The sequence below is a fragment of the Xenopus tropicalis genome, chromosome 8 (genome assembly GCF_000004195.4).
Source record: "Xenopus tropicalis strain Nigerian chromosome 8, UCB_Xtro_10.0, whole genome shotgun sequence".
Classification (NCBI taxonomy): Eukaryota; Metazoa; Chordata; class Amphibia; order Anura; family Pipidae; genus Xenopus; species Xenopus tropicalis.
Genome location: NC_030684.2, coordinates 59,945,972 through 59,966,876, shown reverse-complemented (window position 1 = coordinate 59,966,876; position 20,905 = coordinate 59,945,972). Strand labels below are relative to the sequence as shown.

Here is a 20,905-nt window from a genome sequence, read left to right as displayed (position 1 = left end):
GGTACTATACACAGGCACTATACACAAGTACTATACACAGGTACTATACACAGGTACTATACACAGGCACTATACACAGGTACTATACCCAGGTACTATACCCAGGCACTATACCCAGGTACTATACCCAGGTACTATACCCAGGCACTATACCCAGGCACTATACGCAGGCACTATACCCAGGCACTATACGCAGGCACTATACCCAGGCACTATACGCAGGCACTATACGCAGGTACTATACGCAGGTACTATACGCAGGTACTATACGCAGGTACTATACCCAGGCACTATACACAGGCACTATACACAGGTACTATACCCAGGTACTATACCCAGGCACTATACGCAGGCACTATAAACAGGTACTATACCCAGGTACTATACACAGGCACTATACACAGGTACTATACCCAGGTACTATACACAGGCACTATAAACAGGTACTATACCCAGGTACTATACACAGGCACTATACACAGGTACTATACCCAGGTACTATACCCAGGTACTATACACAGGCACTATACACAGGTACTATACCCAGGTACTATACACAGGCCTCTGTTCTGCCTCTATACAGATTTCAAATGGGGGCCAAAAATATTGCTCTGTGAGGCTACAATTTTATTATTATTATAATTTTGTATTACTTATTTTTCCAAGTAGGCCCCTTAACTATTCATATTCCCATCTCTTGTTTAAACCACTACCTGGTTGCTAGGGTAAATAAGACCCTAGCAACCAGATAGCTGCTGAAATACCAAATGGAGAGCTGCTGAACAAAAAGCTAAATAACTGAAAAACCATTAAAAATAAAAGTGAATTTGAATGCGAACTAGCCCTGATCACAAACACAAATGTTTGCAGATCCCCTCACAGAAATGCGCGTATAAATACTTTAACATACTAAACATTTTAGGGTAAAAACAAAAAAGCCCCCCCCGCACTTTTGTACAGTATCCCTGGGAGTCAGTGGGAACGGCAAGAGGTAGTTGGGAGGTTAACTTTTTACGCCAGCAGCGAATCCACTAAGTGTCACATTAGCTGTAGGTCAGTCTGTGTATGGGCCATCTTTAGCCTCCCCTAGTATCATCCTGCAAAAAAAATATATATATTTATATATATATATATTTATATATATATATATATATATTTGTCTGTTGCAGGATGATACTAGCTTACTTGCCCCCCCTTGGAAAATTTTCTGCGGACGCCCATGCAGGTAGCTCCTATTTAAGTGATTTCTTGATTGAAACAGGTGTGGCAGTAATCAGGCCTGGGGGTGACTACAGAAATTGAACTCCGATGTGATAAACCACAGTTAAGTTATTTTTTAGGGGGGGCAATAACTTTTTCACACAGGGCCATGTAGATTTGGAGTTTTTTTTCTCCCTTAATAACGTAAACCTTCATTTAAAAACTGCATTTTGTGTTCAATTATGTTATCTTTGACTAATAGTTAACGGTTTTTGATGAGCAGAAACATTTAAGTGTGACAAACATGCAAAAGAATAAGAAATCAGGAAGGGGGCAAATAGTTTTTCACACCACTGTATATGAACTAGACTATGGACATTTCCATTGATTTTTATATACACCAGTATGATTCTATGATTACTGGAGTGTATAGCTTGGGAACTTTTTTGTTTTCTTATTTTCTCAAAGTTCATTTTTAACCTTCCCCCTACAACCTTTAGCACTAGTGATGAGCAAAATTTTTCGGCAGGCATGGATTTTCTGGGAATTTCCATGTTTCACCATTTCTCGATAGCCACGTTTTGAGAATTTTTCACCGTTTCGGGAATTTATCGGCGAAGTGAAACCGGACAGATTCGCCCATCACTATTTACCACCCCATTAATGCTATTGTTTCTTTTTAATGTTAATTGGTGGCACTGAAAAATGAGTTTCCCTACCCCAGCTTTTGTCTAATTTGGCATGGGCAGGGAATATTATATAAACTACAACTAGGTTCTACAATCTTTTTATTTGATAAACAAAAAAACAAAAGTATACCACAGATATAAGCATATTTATATAGATATATTTTTTTTTTTTTTTTTTTTTAAATTAATGTATGTAAATTCATTAATATAAAATATAATGCAATAGGCATAATCATCAGTGTCTATAAACGGTTTCTATAATAAATATACCTTTAAAATAAGTGAATGTCAAATTGATGAGAGTGCTATTCTAAGCACTTTTGCAATTAATATTATTTTATTTATTTTATTTTTTTTCAAGGAAAATATTCATGTGAATGTGTACTGTTAACATGAACGGATTTTGTTCCTACAGCACCACCTGCGTGTCTATTTTCAACCAGGATGCAGTTGAGGAAAGAAAGGCTGGTCTGATGTTCTTCTGGTTGCAAAGCTGTAAGAAAAGTTCTTTCTTCTTTTTTCTGATGTTTTTTCCTAACCATAAGAACATCAGACCAGTCCTCCTCCTTTCACCTAACAAGCTCCTCGACTAGCTCACTGTGGGATTCTAACCAGCAGGTGGCATTGTTGTAACAAAATTAATTTGTTGCCTGGAATTTCCTGTCATATATATAGTGCAGACACATTTCTATACCCCAGGCTGGTGCTCCTGTTAGAAGAAAACTATACCAGCCCAATTTACCTAGAGGATTCCCCTTGAGAAAGGCTTCCTGTGCTGAAACATTGGGGAAATTTTCATCTTTGGCAAGTGTATCCGCTTACCTGTGTGTCTTTTCTGGTATGTATTATCTTCTAGAATCATGTGTTATTGACTGTATTGTATTCTATTGATTGAAATTGACTTTTGTTAAATCTGTATACTATATAAAAGATATTTACTTTTTAATACTACCACTGTGCCTGTGATTATTTGTGTGCAAGCTCTTATTCTATCAAAATATTCTTTCTTATGCATGTGCAGTAGAATAAAAAAAGACTACTCTTTTTGTTAAAGTTTAACTTTCTACTCAACTGTGCAATCGGCACGAAGATGGAAGATCGCTCGGTCACATTAACCCCAGGCCAATACAGCTTTCTGCTAACAGGAATAACGGCAAAGGGTATCAAGTAAGCACCACTTGGGGGGGAGGGGGTGTGCCTAACATTTCAGCATCTTTCAGTGATTGAGACTTTCCTTCTCCATTAATATCTTTGAATCTTGAAATTAAAAAAAAAAATAATGAATGTAAATTTCAAAAGTGCTTAGAATAGCACTCTCTTCAATTCTACATTCACTTATTTTAAAGGTTTACTTATCCTTTATGGGCAAAACAGAGTGAGGTATGGCTCTATATCGGCACCATCCTCAGGCATGGCAAATTTAGTCATCTTTCACATAGCACTCTTTTTTTTCACCTTTGACAGCCAAGCAGTTCGGAGTTGGCAAATTTAGCAATATTCATATTGATATAACGTGGAACTGAATGTGCCAGGCAATGTCTACAAGAGTAGGAAACCAGCACCTCATAAACAGAATAATTTTGAGGATAAAATACCTTTATGTTCTTTTTATGGTCTCTGCAAGTCCTATATTCCATGAACTTACATTTAATTTTCAGATGGATTTTTACATCAGTAAAACTGGGAACATGACACAGCAAATTTTTTTGACCAAGCTTTATGCTCTTTGATATTCCTTGTCAAGTCGTTAAGGAAAAAAGTCACTGGGAAACAGTATAATTAAAAAATGATGTTCTACTGTCACTGTAGGTAAAAGAAACAAACTAATGTGCAACAGATTACGAAGACATTTTCTTTCTTTTGCTAGTTGATTTGTGGAAAGAGTCATTTCCTTGTTTTTTCCGGCTGTTCAGTTCCACGGCAGGTTTTTTTGTTGAGGTGTGCTTCTGGAAAACATCTTGTGTGATTGGTTCTATGATATGTCCCTGTTTGGTGACAACTCGGGGAGCAGTCAGTTTTTGGAAAGCCTTTTGTGTGTTCCAAGTACTGCCAACTGGGGCTCGAATGCTGCTCTCAAAATGCTGACGGTTATTAAAGGGGAAAGGAAGCTGGTTGACCTGGAAAATAATAAAAGGAGCATATATTTGTGATGTTGGCACATTTAAAAAGGATAACATCTTTTGCAATGGAATGATAACCCAGTGAAGAGACAGAAACTACAGTTATACTATCCTTTATGCAGTACAACCATGCGGGCTGCTTTGAGGCCAATGGCACGTTATGTTTGGAGCTGCAGTTAGGTTCAGGGGAAAAACGTGAAGAAAACATTGAGTTGTCTCTGAGGACATCCTACTACAAATAATAAAATATTTGCCCTCGTTCCATCTTCCTGGTTTTCATGCATGTTTTTCAAAAAAGGAGATCTACATTACATAAACAATCAATTGCCATAAACATTAAGTTTTGACTTAATGTGAGCAGCAACTGTTATTTCTGACCTCAGCTGCCACATTAGCATGGAACATGCAAGTTGTCTGTATTATTTGAACCAAATGGAATAAGTGCGGAGGTTTGACATTGGGCTCTCACTCTAAATGCATTGGACCTGATAAAATAAAAATACAGGTACAAAACTGCTAAATATGTCTTCCCATATCACATCATCCTAACAATTAAAACACATTTTTTATCTACATGTTAAAGTGGTGATTTCCAGCACTCTATTTTTAAGTTCAAAAGAAGAATAATGATCCAGAGAATAATTGTGTGCACAGATGTAACATCCGAATATCTGAACTTGCTGGAGTCACAAACACCTCCACCTCCCTACATGTAGATGCAAAAGTGTCTCTGGAATTATTTCTGTAAGTAGGCCTCACTTGCTCCATGCCTGAACGCCTGCCTAGTTCCATTCTCTGTGTGTAGTATATAACAGAGCAACTTTAGCAAGTAAATGGCGTGGAACAAACAAGGGACAGTACATGCTGTCATGTAGCAACCAGCTGTTGGCTACATTTCTGCTTCCAGATATCACCTGTTTTAGGCCAAATATGGTCACAGTGTCACTGCTTTACATGGAACTAAATGATTTTATTTACTAATTGAGGTGACAGTCCTAAATAATCTAAACTAGACACATTGTATTTACAAGATAAGCAGGCTATGAGCTCTTGTAATGATATGGCTCCAACAAAAGACTTTGAAAGCTGCCCTTATCAAGGCCATGTCAAAAGATAATGAAATATATTTTGAAATATTGGGTACCAGGTAATACTGAACACATACCTGATGAGCAGCTGCCATGACATTCCTCTTCTCATTTATGATAACATTAGGAAGACGTTGATCCTTTCTTGGTGGTGCTGGAGGGGCTTTGATAATAAACCTATGAAAATAAATTTAACATTGAAACACACAGTTGACAAAATTCTAAGTGCATCCTGCCCTGTGGACTATATCCCCACCACCTGCAATTGGCGTTCAAGAATTTTAAAGGATACGTAAGCCTTTTAATTTTAAATTCCCTAAAATTACTCTGTACAGCCCCCAAGACAACCTCTCTCTGGTCTGCATGCAGATTTATTTTGTTTCTTTATTACAGGAAGCTGAACAGGCCAAGTACCAAGTATTATGCTCCTATTTAGCCCTATTTGAGACCCCTGATAAACATATCAGGGGTCCCAATGGGACAAGTGTGATGTCAAAGATTTAAATGTTCAATATTATCATAAACAGCAAAACCCAAGAAACCCTTAGATTTAAAGATAAACCATGGCATCAGGGTGACTGGTTGGAAGTCTGAGTGGAATATAAAAAATAAATGTAGCAAATAAAACAATATTACTAACATGCCACAATATTCAGTTGCACTCTAATCTACCTATGAAAATAAATTTCATTAGCTCTTCAACAAATATTATAAGGGGAACAAGGCAATGATGGTTAAATCTTTTTTGCTTTGTAAATCACATCATTTACCTATAGATACAAATCAAAACAACACACAAATCCCAATGGCTTCATGCAAGCAATAATCATATCACAGGTACTGCACACAAACTAAAAGCACAGTGAGATATGAGCAGCTTAACGCAACAAGGGACCCTTACTAGATTACACTTTGCAAGAGAATCTGAAATCAAAAACACCCTATTAGCATCTTTGCATTTCCCCAACGTCCTTCCATAATAATCAAAGTACATTACCTATTTCTGCAATAAAATAAGTTCAGCAGTGAAGATATCCCAGTTACTTCTAAAGATAAGAAATCACCCTTTTTTATATATATTTTTGCTCAATAACTTGCCTGAGAAGGCTTCATTTGAATGGAAAAGGCACTGTCAACAAAGTTGATAACAGCAAATAATGAAATGGAGGCTTCCGCAACCAATTCTTAGGAGAACGGAGATATACAGTATTTTATGAGCGCATTAACGACAGAAGCGTCCACAAGGAATTATTCAGAAATGTAATGCTGTTAAATAATAATTTTAAGAAAGCCTGGCAGCCACTTTAAGTTGTACTTGTGGGAGAAATATTACATCTTTGATCATGTTACTGGTAAGGTTTACCTCAGTCTTACAATAAAGCTTATAAAACTGCTGTGGTATCTGTTTCTGTAATGCACCATTTTATTTATTTTAAAGGAATCTTTTAGCCTCTTCACTTTAAACAGCAGGTAACTGTGCAGAATCTAAATAAAATTGAGCTTCCAATATCTGCCCATAAATATGGCAAGTTTATAGCTGAGTTGGAAAACATTTCAGAAGCACTAACTGCCTGTCAAGCGGCCAGCTAATACTGCTGGTTTACTTGTAACCATGACCAAAATGCTGCCTCAATCAGTTGTACATACCTGTGATTTTTACCATCTTTGGTGCTACAATTGTGCACATTTACTGAAGCTGCCGTAGTGCTTTATGTCAGGACAGTAATGCAGACTAATTCATGACTTTTGAAAATGCGTTTTTCAAGCCCAAAATGCATTATTGTTCATCCGACATGGAGCACAATAGTCATCTTACTGCCTGGGGCCCCGAAAGGAGGTGGTGAGACAATAACATAGCAAACTCAATATGTCAATTTATGTGCACTTGTTCTACACAAATACACTGAATAGCTCTACCACTTTCAGCCCTGCACAAACCAAATACAGCATAACCTGAAAAGGTTACAGATGGGTCCTGGAAAACCAAGATGCTTCTGAGCAACCCAGAACAAAGGCAGAATTCACCAGTATCACTGCCCATAAACATTTCTTTTCACCTACACTCTGGGCTGTGGCTCATAAATCAGTAAATGCTTTAGAAATCTCCCTTGTCACGGGCAACTAATCTCCCCAAACTACCATCCCACCAGCGAACATGTAAGTCGCCGGTGGGATGGTATACTCTGCGCAGGCGATTTTGGCACATCGCCGAAGTTGCCTCGCGAGGCATTTTCGGCGATTTGTCGAAATTGTGCCGCCGCCGTGTGTGCCATCCCTCCGGCGACTTACATTTTCGCCGGTGGAATGGCAACTGATGGCAACTCGGGGAGATTAGTCGCCCGCGAACAGGGAGATTTGTCGCGGGCGACTAATCTCCCCGTGTGCCAGAGCCCTAAATGGCAAGGAAAGCTTGTAGGAAATGAAATGCACTAGCCTAGAGACAAAAGCAGTGCAGTGTTGCCACATTTCTTATTCTTCCCAGGTGCCTCTAGTCAAAGCACTTTACTGCAGAATGGTTTAACCACTGTATCTACTAAACATACTTCTGCCTAAGGGCTCTGGCACACGGGGAGATTAGTCGCCCGCGACAAATCTCCCTTGTCATGGGCGACTAATCTCCCCGAACTACCATCCCACCGGCGAACATGTAAGTCGCCGGTGGGATGGTACATGCTGCGCAGTCGATTTCGGCAAATCGCCTGCGCAGCATGTACCATCGAAATCGCTCCGCCGTGTGTGCCATCCCAAAGGCGACTTACATGTTCACAGGTGGGATGGAAACTGACGGCTCTCTGATGGCAACTCGGGGAGATTAGTCGCCCGCGAACAGGGAGATTTGTCGCGGGCGACTAATCTCCCCGTGTGCCAGAGCCCTAAAGTGAATCTCCTGGCAGATGTAAGATAGCCTCTGAAAAGATAATTCTCAATTTATCATTTGCCAATAAAAGAAGCCAGGAAATGACACAATGACAGAAAAGATAAACTAATCAGTTGTTTAGTCCCCAAGCCAAAATATATGTATAGTGTGAGGCATGACTATCTGAGAGACTTCCACAAAAAACGAGTGGCCCTAAAGCAATCAGTAGCAATTACTCTTTAGTGCAAATACACCAAAGTTGTTTGTTAAAACACAAAACAAAAGATCTCCTAATCCAGCAATCAGTGGGCCCACTGTCTGGAAGAGAACTACATGCACTGCAGATCCATATTGTCCAACTTGGTCACACACATTTTCCAAGTAACCTAGTGCGATCTGGCCACATTCAGTGAGGAACAGAAGTATTTCAACACTCTGCGATTTTGCAAGTTCTCCTACTTAGAAATCATGGAGGGGTCTGAAATTCCCATTGTAGGTACATTCCCACTGTGAGAGACAGCATTTAAAAAAAAATTCAGGAAATCACATTGTATGATTTTTAAAGAATGTATTTGTATTGCACTGCTGCACATAAGTATTTGAACACCTGAGAAAATCAGTATTAATATTTGGTAAAAAAGCCTTTGTTTGCAAATACAACGGTCAAACGTTTCCTGTAGTTCTTGACCAGGTTTGCACACACTGCAACAGGGATTTTGGCCCACTCCTCCACACAGATCTCCTCTAGATCGGTCAGGTTTCAGGGCTGACGCTGAGCAATATGGAGTTTCAGCTCCCTCCAAGATTTTCTATTTGATTTAGGTCTGGAGACTACCTAGGCCACTCCAGAACCTTGATAAGCCTCTTACGGAGCCACTCCTTGGTTGTCGTGGGTAATTGTCATGTTGGAAGACCCAGCCACAACCCATCTTCAATGCTCTGACTGAGGGAAGGAGGTTGTCGGTTAAAATTTCAAAATACATGGCCCCATTCATCCTCTCCTTAAAGGAACAGTAACACCAAAAAATGAAAGTGTATAGAAATAATTAATATATTATGTACTATTGCTCTGCACTGGTAAAAGTTGTGTGTTTTCTTCATAAACACTACTGCAGTTTATATATATACCCTGCTGTGTAGCCATGGGGGCAGCCATTTAAATTTAAAAAAGGAGAAAAGGCACAGGTTACTAAGCAGATAACAGATAAGTAACAGATTCCCATTGTATTCTACACAGTTTATCTGGTATCTTCTTATGTAACCTGTGCCTTTTCTCCTTTTTTCAATTTAAATGGCTGCCCCCGTGGCTACACAGCAGCTATTTCTATTAACTATAGTAGTCTTTCTGAAGCAAACACACAACTTTTACCAGTGCAGGGCAACAGTACGTTATATTTTAATTATTTTAAAACATTTTTTAGTGTTACTGTTCCTTTAATACAGTGCAGTCTTCCTGTCCCCTTCGCAGAAAAGCACCCCCTAAGCATGATGTTACCACTCCCATGCTTCACAATAGGGATGGTGTTCTTGGGATGCAACTCATCCTTATTTTTCCTCCAAATACGGCGAGTGAAGTTTAGACCAAAAGGTTCTACTTTGGTCTCATCTGACCACATGACTTTCTCCCATGCCTCCTCTGGATCATCCAGATGGTCATTGGCAAACTTCAGACGGGCCTGGACATGTGAAGACTTGAGCAGGGGAACCTTCCATGCAATGCATGATTTGAAACCATGACGGCGTAGTGTTCTACCGACAGTGACCTTTGAAACTGTGGTCCCTGTTCTCTTTATGTCATTGACCAGCTCCTCCCTTGTAGTTCTGGGCTGATTCCTCACCTTTCTTATCATCAGTGATACCCCACAAGGTGAGATCTTGCATGGAGCCCCAGTCCTAGGGAGACTGACAGTCCTCTTTAGCCTCTTCAGTCTATCTATTTTCACCAAGCTGCTTGGCAATTGCCCCGTAGCCCTTTCCAGCCTTGTGGAGGTCCACAATTTTGTCTCTGGTGTATTTTGACAGCTTTTTGGTCTTGCCCATGGTAGCAGTTAAAGTCTGACTGACTGTGGGGTGGACAGGTGTCTTTAAAAAAGCTCAGACAGGTGCTACTAATTTAGATTAATGAGTGGAGTAGAGGTGGACTATTTAAAGGCAGAGTAACAGGTCTTTGAGACTTAGAGACATTGTGCAAACAAATGGTACAATAAAGTTTGGACATTTTGAACTGTGGGATATTTAAGCATAGCCAAGATGTAGTGAGGTCATCGCTCAGGAGTAAGCCGGAAGTGGCGAAACACGTCAGCAGTGAGAGGACGCAGAGAGGAGCACTATACAGGGCAGGACTGCTGAACCCAGGAACGATACTGCAGGTCTTGAACAGGGAAAGAAAAAGGAGCAGCCACCTGATCCATACCAGTGACTCCTGACACATGCATCCAATACTCTGTTTGTGAGTGTATTGGTAAGTTTTATTTGTATTAAAGTATTTAAGTTTTAACACATATGGCGTTTATCCCACAGTTAGTGCACAGAAGGGGAAGAAAAGTCGTGAAATTAACCTAAAGTTGCTAAAGTTGGAAATTTACCTATGTGTAGTGGTTCCTAACACTGCCTGAAATGAAGAGGTGGGAAAGCAGAGAGTCGTGAGCTACAAGTGAACCAATTGGATGCCATATAACCCGAAGGGGGTCTTGTAAGTAGATTGGCAATCGGAAAGGGATATCACAACTGGGCACAAAAGGGCGATATAAGTAAAAGTCATCACTGGTGTTAAAAAGCACATAAGAGTGCACATTGTGAAGCAATAACAGTATTACACTATATTTCTTTTTTTTCTCTCTTCTCGCAGAAATGAGAAAAGACAAAGGTTTAAAAAACTAAAAAGGTTAACTGGAAAAAAACAGGGAGAAATAGGCAGTTATTCCAAAACATCATGAAGAGTGTAATCTGAGTCAGTTAGTCGATCATTTCAGGAAAGGGGATTAAATTCAAGCCAAAGGGGTAGCCAAAAAAGCCAAGAGTGCCATTTTTTGCTAATTGTTTGACCAAGGACTAGTCCGCTCTGTAGTACTAAAAATATAGGTTATATACTGAAGAGAAGAAATATAGACCTTAACATTTCTCATCCAGTTAGATCCAGATCTGATACAGAATACCATGGCTAGAAGGAAGTGTTTTAATGTGATGCAATAAACACTAAGCTTATCCAAGTGCATTCATTTACTAGTTACCTGTATAAAAGCAAACATCTTTCTAGCTGTGAAGGGTGGCTGCACCTGGACAATTAATGCCTTCTAACACATATGGGTGTTTGTTCTCAATGTACTCTGGCCATATATAGTATATATAGCATATATAGCAATTTTCCAATAGTACTAAACCATTACAACATGCCACAATATAACTTACTTTCGTTTTTTCTTCTTGCTGACCTTTAAATTAGTCCCTCCCCATTCTCCCCAGCCAGGCAGCACTAGGCTGATGTCCTTTGGTTTCCCTGCTTGCTCTGCACTGCGCTTCTCTTTCAGAAAGTCATTGACTACATCATCACCTGCAAATGCTTCCTTGATTATCATCTTTTGATCATCTAATTGTTCTTCATCCTGTACAAAAACAGATAAGGATAACCTTATTCTTAACTTGGGTTTATGTTTACATTATTTTTAAATATGCTTTGTGAAAGATATCTGCATAACTGATGCTGCAAATATGGGTACACACTCCTGGCTTCTTATCTGAAGCATGCACTGTTCACTTACCTCCTCATCATCCACAGTAGTTGGCAGTAACGGGGTATGGATTCTAGTTGCTTTCACAGGAAGAATCTTATTGTAATCAATAATCTCAGATTTCTTGGCCACTTTCTTTTTTCCTGACTGTGATACTTTTTTTGTCTGATCATCCTTAGTAGATACCATTAATGATGTGGATTGTTCATCTTCCCATTCTTCGCCAGCCAAGGCACTTACTTCTTCTAAGTCTTGTTTTCTTTCTAGTCGCCCCACCAGCAGTGGTCCCTCAACTGCTATTTCCTCAGCTTCAGTGACCGGTTCATTTGTTTTACCACCAGACTTCTTCTTCCTTTCTTTTTTTTGGCTTTTATTTTGCTCTAAGAGTTTTTGGAAAAGTTGATTAAATTCAGAAACCTGCTCCTCCCCAGTCTCATCAGCCTCTGCCTCCACTTTTTCTTGATCCAGTACTGAAGGATGACCTGTCATACACATAAATACGTTTTTGCAAGATTATTTAGTATGTCCTGCGAGTAATTCATAAATTCTTTAATAAAAAGTCCTAACAAATTTAAAAGTCAAAAATGACATAATTAATCATCATTAATACTGGATATGTGACCCATTTAAAGTCACTCCATAATAAACACAGAATGTACTTAGTGGATACAGAACCATATATCAATGAATTAGATAATTTAGAAGTAAAAAAATTCAAGCAGTATAATTAAGGGGATGACAATCTGTGCTATTTCTCTTTTTAAATAATAAAAAGTACTGCAATACTTAGTAGAGACCAAAATAAATCTTATAGAAAGGAAAAGGATCCTGAAGCACAGGCCCAATCACTGCACATTTTAATAGTAATCAAATAAATGACAGCTATGAGCAGCACTGAAGGTAGGAGAGTTAATGGACAGGATGTGCGTATAGAGGAGGAGGGCTAGTTCTGGATTTTTAATATTTACAAACCACCTGATTTATAAAAAGAACCCACAGGTAAATCAATGTAATCATGCACAGATTGGCACTTTGTAGCATTCTCTCCATATGTCACATGATTATACAGCTTAGCCCAATAACATTCAGGCTCTTACAACTAAAACATAATCTGGTACTCCACCACATTAGAAGGACTCACCAGGCTCACTATCAAGACACATTTCTTTTGCTTGTTCTCTTCTCTCGCATCTTTTATCCTCAAATTCTTTGAGCAAAACTTCATCTTCTGAAAGCTCCTCTTCAGGGTCACTATCTTTCTCTGTTGCCTTGATATTGTTATCTTCCTCTGTATCAGACTGCATCTTGCAATCTACATCTTGAGCAACGTCCTTTGTTTCACTGCTCAGTTTTCCTGTCATCCATGGGTTTGGCCCCTCAAGGTTTACTTGTGCATCATTAACAAAATCAGGGATAATTTCCTCTTCTTCACTTCCCTCACTTTCTGACACAACCTCGATTTTCCTCGTCAGCTCCTTATTTTTTTGCAGCTGCTCCTGCATTGCTTTACGGGCCTAGTAAATTTATAAGTAGAACAAATTAAGAAAACAAAACAAGCAAATAGGAGCAAAATACTTCCCACCTGGCAAAGAATACTTACATCATCATCATATTTTGCCATAATGGCTTTTGATTTGGCCCATTTACCACTGTTTTGATGTTTTAGGGACATGCGCTCCTGAAATGAAACATTAATACTGAAATCAGAATCTATAGTTCAACTCCAAAGAAAATTATGTTATCGAGGATATCTTATCCAGCTTTGTCAGTCACCTCCATTCTTGCTTTTTCAAGCTTTTGCAGTTCCTCTAGTGCAGCTTCTGGATTGGTCTTTTTCAGTTCCTCAAACTCCTTCAGCGTTTCTTTCTGCTTACTTCTATTCAGCACCTTATGGAACCTACAAAGCAGTCACATCTCGCTTAGCAAAAAAGTGCATAGAAACAAAGGCAATGCAAATGTTGCCAACTAGCTTTACTGTGAGAGATGCTGAGCTTCAAGGAATCCAGAATAATAAAAGATAAGCTATGGCTACTTTTTTTTGTCCCAGTAGAGTTATTATCAATAAGAGCTGAAGATTCAAGCAAAAACCTAGCACTACCTGAGAGACTTAGAAACCCAGCAACATGGTTCATTACAAATCCATGGTGGGGGGTGGCACACAGTGCTGCAAAGTTACCCCTTGACATTTTGTTTAAGCAATATATAGATTTTTACCAAATATTGTAGGCTTTATGCAATGCAGAGAATAGTCTCTACAAGAGTGCAAATGTGAAAAAAATGACTATTCCAGTTTGAAAAGCAACAAAACAAGTAAAACAAAGTAAACTGAAAACAAGAGCCACTTACTTTTTGCTTTTAATTTTCTTTTCTCTCCGTGCTTTTGCTTCATAATAAGACTGTAGTGCTCTGGCTTTCTGGAGCTCTGCCCGCCGAAGCTTGGCCTAAGTAAAAGAAGACATTTTAAATTGGCTAATCACGGCATGGCTGGCTGAGTACAGCTTATATTGCAAAGCAGAAGCTATGTCAGCTGCTATCTCTAGAGGCATACTAAGGGGCATATTTACTAATCCATGAATCCGAATGGGAAAAAAATCGGATTGGAAGCGAAAATTTTGCGACTTTTTCGTCACTGTCGCAATTTTTTTTGTATTTTGCGCGACTATTTCATCGCCGTCGCGACTTTTTCAAATTGAACGATCGTGAATGGCGGAAAAACCTTTCTGACTTTGCATGATTTTGGAAGCCTTCCATAGGAATAAATGGCACTGTGTAGCTCCAACCTGGCCCAAGGAAAGTCACGATACCGAAGCTTGAATGAATCCGAAACTTTCGTACTCGTTGCGACAATACAATCTTTCACGACGGCGACGAAAAAGTTGCGGAAAATAAACAAACGAAAAAACGCATTCGGACACTTTCGGTCCGTTCGTGGATTAGTAAATCTCCCCCCTAAGTGTTTTTGTGTAATCATGGGTAATATTTAATGACAATTATGCTACAAAATGGGGCACACTGCTGTTAAAAGGTATTAGCATTTCTGAAATAGGCATAAAATGCATAACGATACAGAAAGTCACTTTTGAATCCTTAAGTCTCATTCCCTCAGTTTCACTTATGAAAGTGTAGCCATGACTGGTAGAGATTTACATTCTACAGGGAGATAACCAATGGCTATTCAGTTTCACACTTATTCTTTAACATTCAGCTGAAGCCCTTTTTGAAGATGTTAAGGTCCCCCTACACGTTGAGATTCGCTTGCTTGGAGAGATTGCCAAGCGAGCGGATCTTCACCCGATATCCCCACCTACGGGTGGGCGATATCGGGGCGTGTGTAGGTAAAAAAAAAAAAAACTAATTCGATCATTTGGCCCTGGGGCCAAACGATCGAATTATATTGGCGGCAATGGGGCAGTCGGTTCAGGGAGCACATCAACGAGCCGATGCGGTCACTGATCCGACTGAATTTTCTAACCTGGCCGATCAATATCTGCCCAATTTTAGGCCAGATATCGGTGGGGCAGGCCCCTCGTTTCTGCCCCTACACGGGCCGATAAGCTGCCGAATCGGAAGCTGACCAATATCGGAAGCTACTATCAGCCTGTGTATGGGGAACTTTAATCTCAAGATCAAAGGAACCTGATGTAGTGAGGTTTGTCTGGCAGATTATAAGAAGATGCAGTGAAGTTTGTCTAGCAGGCTGCTTAAAAAGTAAGTATACTGCCGATATCCTGTTCTTACCTCCTCCAAACTCATGGCTTTTAGAGAAGCCTCTTCCACTGGGGTAAGTAGAGGATCAGTTAGTGGCTGCTTGTTTTTCTGGAGAATGCTAAAAATCTCCTGTTCCAGTGGTGTGCGTGCCTAAAGAATGATATCAGGTTATATCAGAGTTAATCTAATGAAAACATCCAAATATTATAAGCACAACAAAATTACATCCATCAAACAATGCCATTTGCACATGCCAGACACTGGTTTCCGAATTCTTTAAATCAGCTTGTTTATTCATGATGCATATGAGACAGTATATGTGCAGAAGTATTGTGCACAATTTTTATAGTAATTTTTGTGTCACTTTGTATGCATGTCAGCATTGCGAGCATTTACTTTTAACTGTATTTGCCTTTAATAATTAGGTAGGACAAGTCAGTATAGGTATTGTCTTGAAAAGATTATGGTTCAGTTATTCTGGGAAAGTGCATAAAGTCAGAGGCGTGAACGCATTATGAAGTGGCAGAACTTTGGGTAGGAAGAAAATCATAATTATAGTATCTACTGTAACCATTTCTAATCCTGCCCACTTGATACTAGATCCTCCAGCCCAACTGACCTAGGTGAATTAATGAACTTTGGTCCTAGCTTGGCCCTAACAACCTGGACCATATTATGACAAGTATACAATATTAAAATGCCATACCGTCCAACCAGTTATCTTTTCTTCAATTGGAGTAGGTTTTAGAATCTCTTGATTGAGTGGAAATACTAACTGATCAGCTTTCCGATTCTGTTTCACAATATGATCCCATTTTTCAACTTCCTCGGATGCCTCTTGGTATGCCGCTGCTCTTTGTATCTGCAAAGAGCAAAAAACACAATTTAGCTCATAAAGATGACACCAAGTATTAACAAGCTTAAAACAAATTGAATAATTCTATCAAGTGATGTCACAACAATACACCACCATATAAGGTCTATGGGGGATAAGGGATGTTCGCAGCATGCCTGGGACAATGGTGGCCTTGGCATGTCGAAAAGAGCAAGATGGGTATATCAACAGCTGTATGGATAATAAAAGGTCACTATACATTTAGCTTTAAGTTGCATTATGAATTTCTACGGTACTGTCTAGCATCACCATTAGTCTATAAATTCTACCTACCCTCTGGGTTTCCTCCTTACTGAGGGGAAGTTCCACACTTTTCTTTTGATTGAGATTATTCAGTTGCTTCTTCACAGTTGAAAAGGAATTGGATTTCTGAATGGGCTCAATAAGATCAGAAAGGCTAATCTTGTCTCCAGCACCTAAACATAAATCAAGAAGTTTAAAAATAAGAACTTTCTAACAGCAAACATTCCTAACAGAAAAGGTTTACAGACAAACTTGTAGAGCACAACCTTCTGAACTGATGCCAAATTCAGAAACCTGCAGACTGGCCTCTGTCCGCTCTGCCAACTTCCTCCTTAAAAGACAAAATTGCACATCATGTCAAAAGAAAAAAACATGATAAAAGCAGCCTTTCAACCAGAAACCAAGTTGAATTTTACGGTTTATGAAGCCCATATTTAATTGTACACTTTTTATTTTTTTTACAAAAGCTAACCTTTTCTTTCCATCCAAAGAAGAAATAGCATCCAGCAGTCTCTGGTGCTTCCTCTCAACATCACTGTCTTCCTGAAATAAAGAAATAATAATTATATTTACACTAATAAAGAGATGCATGCAAATGGTTTTGAAGCTGCTGTACTCATCTTCCAAGATTTCTGGTGATCTGAGGACATTAGGAGATTAAAAAGCCAAGAGGCTGGGCTTGGCGTAAAGAAACAATATTAACAGAGCATGGACCAATATCTGCCAAAACCAATAAAGTGACAACCTCACAACATATTGTGAACTACACACTGAAATATTTTTAGATGACTACTACATGAATAACAACAGCATTAAACCCAGTGGTGTCGAACTTGTCCCTCCAGATGCTGTACCTACAAATCCAGGAATCTACCAACTAATGAGGTATGTTTGGAGTTCTTATCTAACAACAGGAGGTCCACAAGTTGGACATCACTCCTTTCTTAGTAGAGATAACGAATCCATGTAAGTTGCATGTACAGAGGTGTCATTTCACATTGTTTTTACACCTCATGTAGACCTTAAAGCCTCTCTACCCTGCCTAAGGACTTCCTTTGGGCTTTGACTCATAACAGGCAACTCATGTAGTCCTTGCACACTTTTCTCTATTATCATGTACACTGAGTAGGCCACATAAACTGCTCCCTTTATAAAGAATCAAAATAACAACCAATCCACATTAGTCCACATCATGTATCCTCAAAAGTAATTTTCCTGTACAAAATTTACTAAACACAGACAATGTTACCGGGAGGCCACCTTTAACGTTGTTTCTCCCCTGCATAACTCACTGAAAACATGAATAATTACAAATATAAAAAGCATCTCAACATTCTTACCTCATCTTCACTGGCACTAATTGGATATTCAGGAACAAACAAGTCTTCTTCTTCACTCATTTTGTCTAATGTTTGGATTCTGTAAGAATTAAAAACTAGCTTTAGGTCACTAGTAATGGTTAAAAAAAAACTAAAAGCTGTTGTCTAACAATATGTTGGCTGGATTCTTATAGCAACACTGTTTTATATAAAACCTTTCCATTATTCCATATTCATTATATTTTTATAAATAGATTCTTATAAATCACTGGATGCATTGGGAATATTCCTTTTAGGCCCTAAAACTCTATATAGCTTGTGGTTGCTATGGTTAACCAAATCATAGTAATTATCCATATTACAAGTTATTGCCTGTTACAAAAACTGTTTCCGGCTAGTGTTGTACAATATTATCTAAGACATGTGATGTAGTATTCCTTTAACCATTTAGCAGTGAAAATATTTAACCACCAATGTCTAGGAAAACCTGATAAAGCCTTTACAGTTTGGTATTTCCAGGAGGCCAAAAGAGCCCCCATCAGCCCACTAAATACGGTCTATGAATATCTATGACAGCAAGCCATCTGATATTTGCCGGAATAGACAGATTGCCAGTCCGAGCATGCACACACAGTGCTAAGGTAGCAAAATGGGAATTCCCTGGGACTACCAAAAGGAAATGACATTTATCCATAAATAAAAGGCACACCCTTTAAAATACAGAAAAACAAATGGGTATTTAGTCAAACCTCCCTGGGATCTTTGTCATGAAAAGTTGCCTCAGAATGGTCCTTCAAAGGACCGAAACATAAACTAAATAAGTATGTTTTTCTATATTTATGTCCCTTGAGCGTACCAATCTTCATGGCTTATTTTTATATATATATATATATGTATATATCTCATTTTGGAGTGTATCTTACACATAGATATTGCGAATGGGTCTAGCAAATGAATGACACAACCACGAAAAACACTTTAGAGCGTTTTTCCCACTGTTATCACCCCTCAGCTTAATGGTAGGCTGGCGGCCTCTCTTTAACTCTGGTCTTTTCTACTAAACACTTTATTTGTTAACTAAAAGCCACTAATCAGTGCCAAATGCCGGACATGCGTGCCTTCCAGCCCCACGTGGGCACAGCGCAGTGCATGCTGGACTCTAGCCCCAGCCAGGAAACGAGGAATATTCAGTACCGCACAACAGTGCCACTCTTCGCCAGACACTCCCGATTCTCTCAATGCAGCCGGCAGCGCCTGATCGCTGCTTAAATGCCCCGCAACGTTGTTACTATCCGACTCCGCGATTCCTGCCCAGCATCTGTTTCCGAGATTAAAGTCTCATCTCGCGAGACTGTAGCGTCACAACTACACGTGTGTAAGGGCAGCGGGGAGGCCCCGCCCTGGGGGCGTGGTGTGCAAGGATGCAATACTGTACTGCTGTACAATCATAAGCTGCCTCATAGTGCCCTGCTGCTTATGGTGGTAGGTATTGCAGGCTGTGGGTGGTCACTCACAATGCGGTTTCCCTGTGCTGGCAGCTCCTACTTTTGTTAGAAAAGAACAGGAAAATAAAACTGTGTTTATATGTTGGTGCCTCTGCTTCTAATGTTTGGCCAGCTGTTAAGTAATTCGTTGTTTACTATGCTCTCCATACCCCCCAACATTTGAAAAATGTAAAGAGGGACAAAAGGAAATGCACAGTGAATCAAGGTGACATTTTTTTGGCCAGGACAATTTTTTTAGCAACAGCACCCTCTAAATACAACTCCCATTTTACAAAATGTGGTAGGTTATTTAAAGTTTGAACACATTTCTGGGGGTTTTGGTCATTTTTTATGTGTTATTACAGTTTTGCTAAAATAAAGATGAAATTGCCCTTTAAGAAACATTGTATCTTTTTGGCATTTAGTTGAGGAGATCAAAGGGAGATGAGGGACTTTTCAGTAAGAATCCGGAACTGCGGCCTGAGCTGTTAAAATCACGACTGTCCCACAAAAATTGGGACAGTTGGGAGGCATGTACTCTGGAACTTGTAACTGTGGCAGGGAAGAAAAAACTGCTGGTTAAGTCAGGACTGGTCTTGTAAAGGGCAGGGTTCAATTGGGACCATTTTGGGATGGCCCCTACACAAGGTGTTGCTAGCTGGCACAGGGTTCCAGGGCAGGGTGGGCAAATAGTCCCTGTCTCTCACTGCTTTATGTGCTTATTCCTGCTGGTATGGGGCCCAATAGGTCCGATTGGCCTGAGGCCAACCCTAGGTGGGGGCATGGCTATTTCAATATACATATACAATACAATATAAACCAGAAAACCTATGTGATACAATAGTGGCCGGCCAGCCTTTTATGGAAAGTTTCTCATATAACCCATATAGGGTCTTCCAGCTTGGCGAGCCGCACAAGCGACTGCTTTCAGGTCAAGCAGTTTTTGTGCAAATAAGGGACAGGAAAAAGGCTAATTTAGCAAACTGACTAAAACAGACCAAAAGTACTTTTTTTCTCTTGGTTTACACTGGTCCTAACTTTAAAATTGTGTAGATTCCCTGTCAGTTTTGCAGCAGTGGGCTGTTCAGAAGAGATACAATATTTAGAGCTGCCAGCAGGTGTCCCTACATTCTACCTAATTTCATGTAGAGTATATGCAATACTGCCTGCCGCATTTTACTGAATGTCTTAGTGTGGCCCTAATAAGGGATTTTAAGTAGGAAGTTTTTGTGAAGGTGTTTGTTATAGCATAAAATGGGGAAAAAAAATAATAGCTCAGATTGAGAGAAAGTAAAACAGATGTCCAAATGGGAAAGGAAAAGTTGCTGACATAGTAAAATGTTACTATGGTCGTCATCTCTCACCTAATGGGTCATTCTTCTTCTCATAGCACTATGGCCCTTGTAAGTGTCAGGATCTGGAAGGAATTGAACTTTGGATTTTATGTGGAACTGTGTCTGCATAAACCTATTGAGCCACAGGGGACTCTTTGTGCAGGGCTTGGTCAGTTGCCCTGATGTGTATCCAGCATCTTTGCCTGTTTCCCTTTTGTCTCCACCCATCTTGTTAATCAC

The 20,905-nt window shown here is 39.5% G+C and overlaps 1 protein-coding gene across 4 annotated transcripts; it reads right to left on the bottom strand.

Moving 5' to 3' along the window:
- Nucleotides 1-2,706: 2,706 nt before the first annotated feature.
- utp14a (UTP14A, small subunit processome component) lies at nt 2,707-20,810 on the bottom strand. 4 transcript variants are annotated; one of them, XM_031890391.1, is made up of 15 exons: nt 20,696-20,810; nt 17,869-17,947; nt 17,001-17,071; nt 16,795-16,859; nt 16,559-16,701; nt 16,097-16,252; nt 15,421-15,540; nt 14,029-14,123; nt 13,456-13,579; nt 13,283-13,360; nt 12,824-13,196; nt 11,713-12,164; nt 11,363-11,556; nt 5,175-5,274; nt 2,707-4,006 (listed from the first exon to the last, which is right to left on the bottom strand). In XM_031890391.1, exons 2-15 carry the CDS (start codon nt 17,926-17,928, stop codon nt 3,728-3,730), a joined length of 2,310 nt encoding a protein of 769 aa, XP_031746251.1. In that variant the 5' UTR covers nt 17,929-17,947; nt 20,696-20,810; the 3' UTR covers nt 2,707-3,727. The 4 variants fall into 4 exon arrangements, with proteins under 4 accessions (XP_031746251.1, XP_012823731.1, XP_012823732.1 ...); XM_012968277.3 differs by lacking the exon at nt 20,696-20,810 and adding an exon at nt 18,966-19,050; XM_012968278.3 differs by lacking the exon at nt 20,696-20,810 and adding an exon at nt 18,771-18,929.
- Nucleotides 20,811-20,905: the final 95 nt, after the last annotated feature.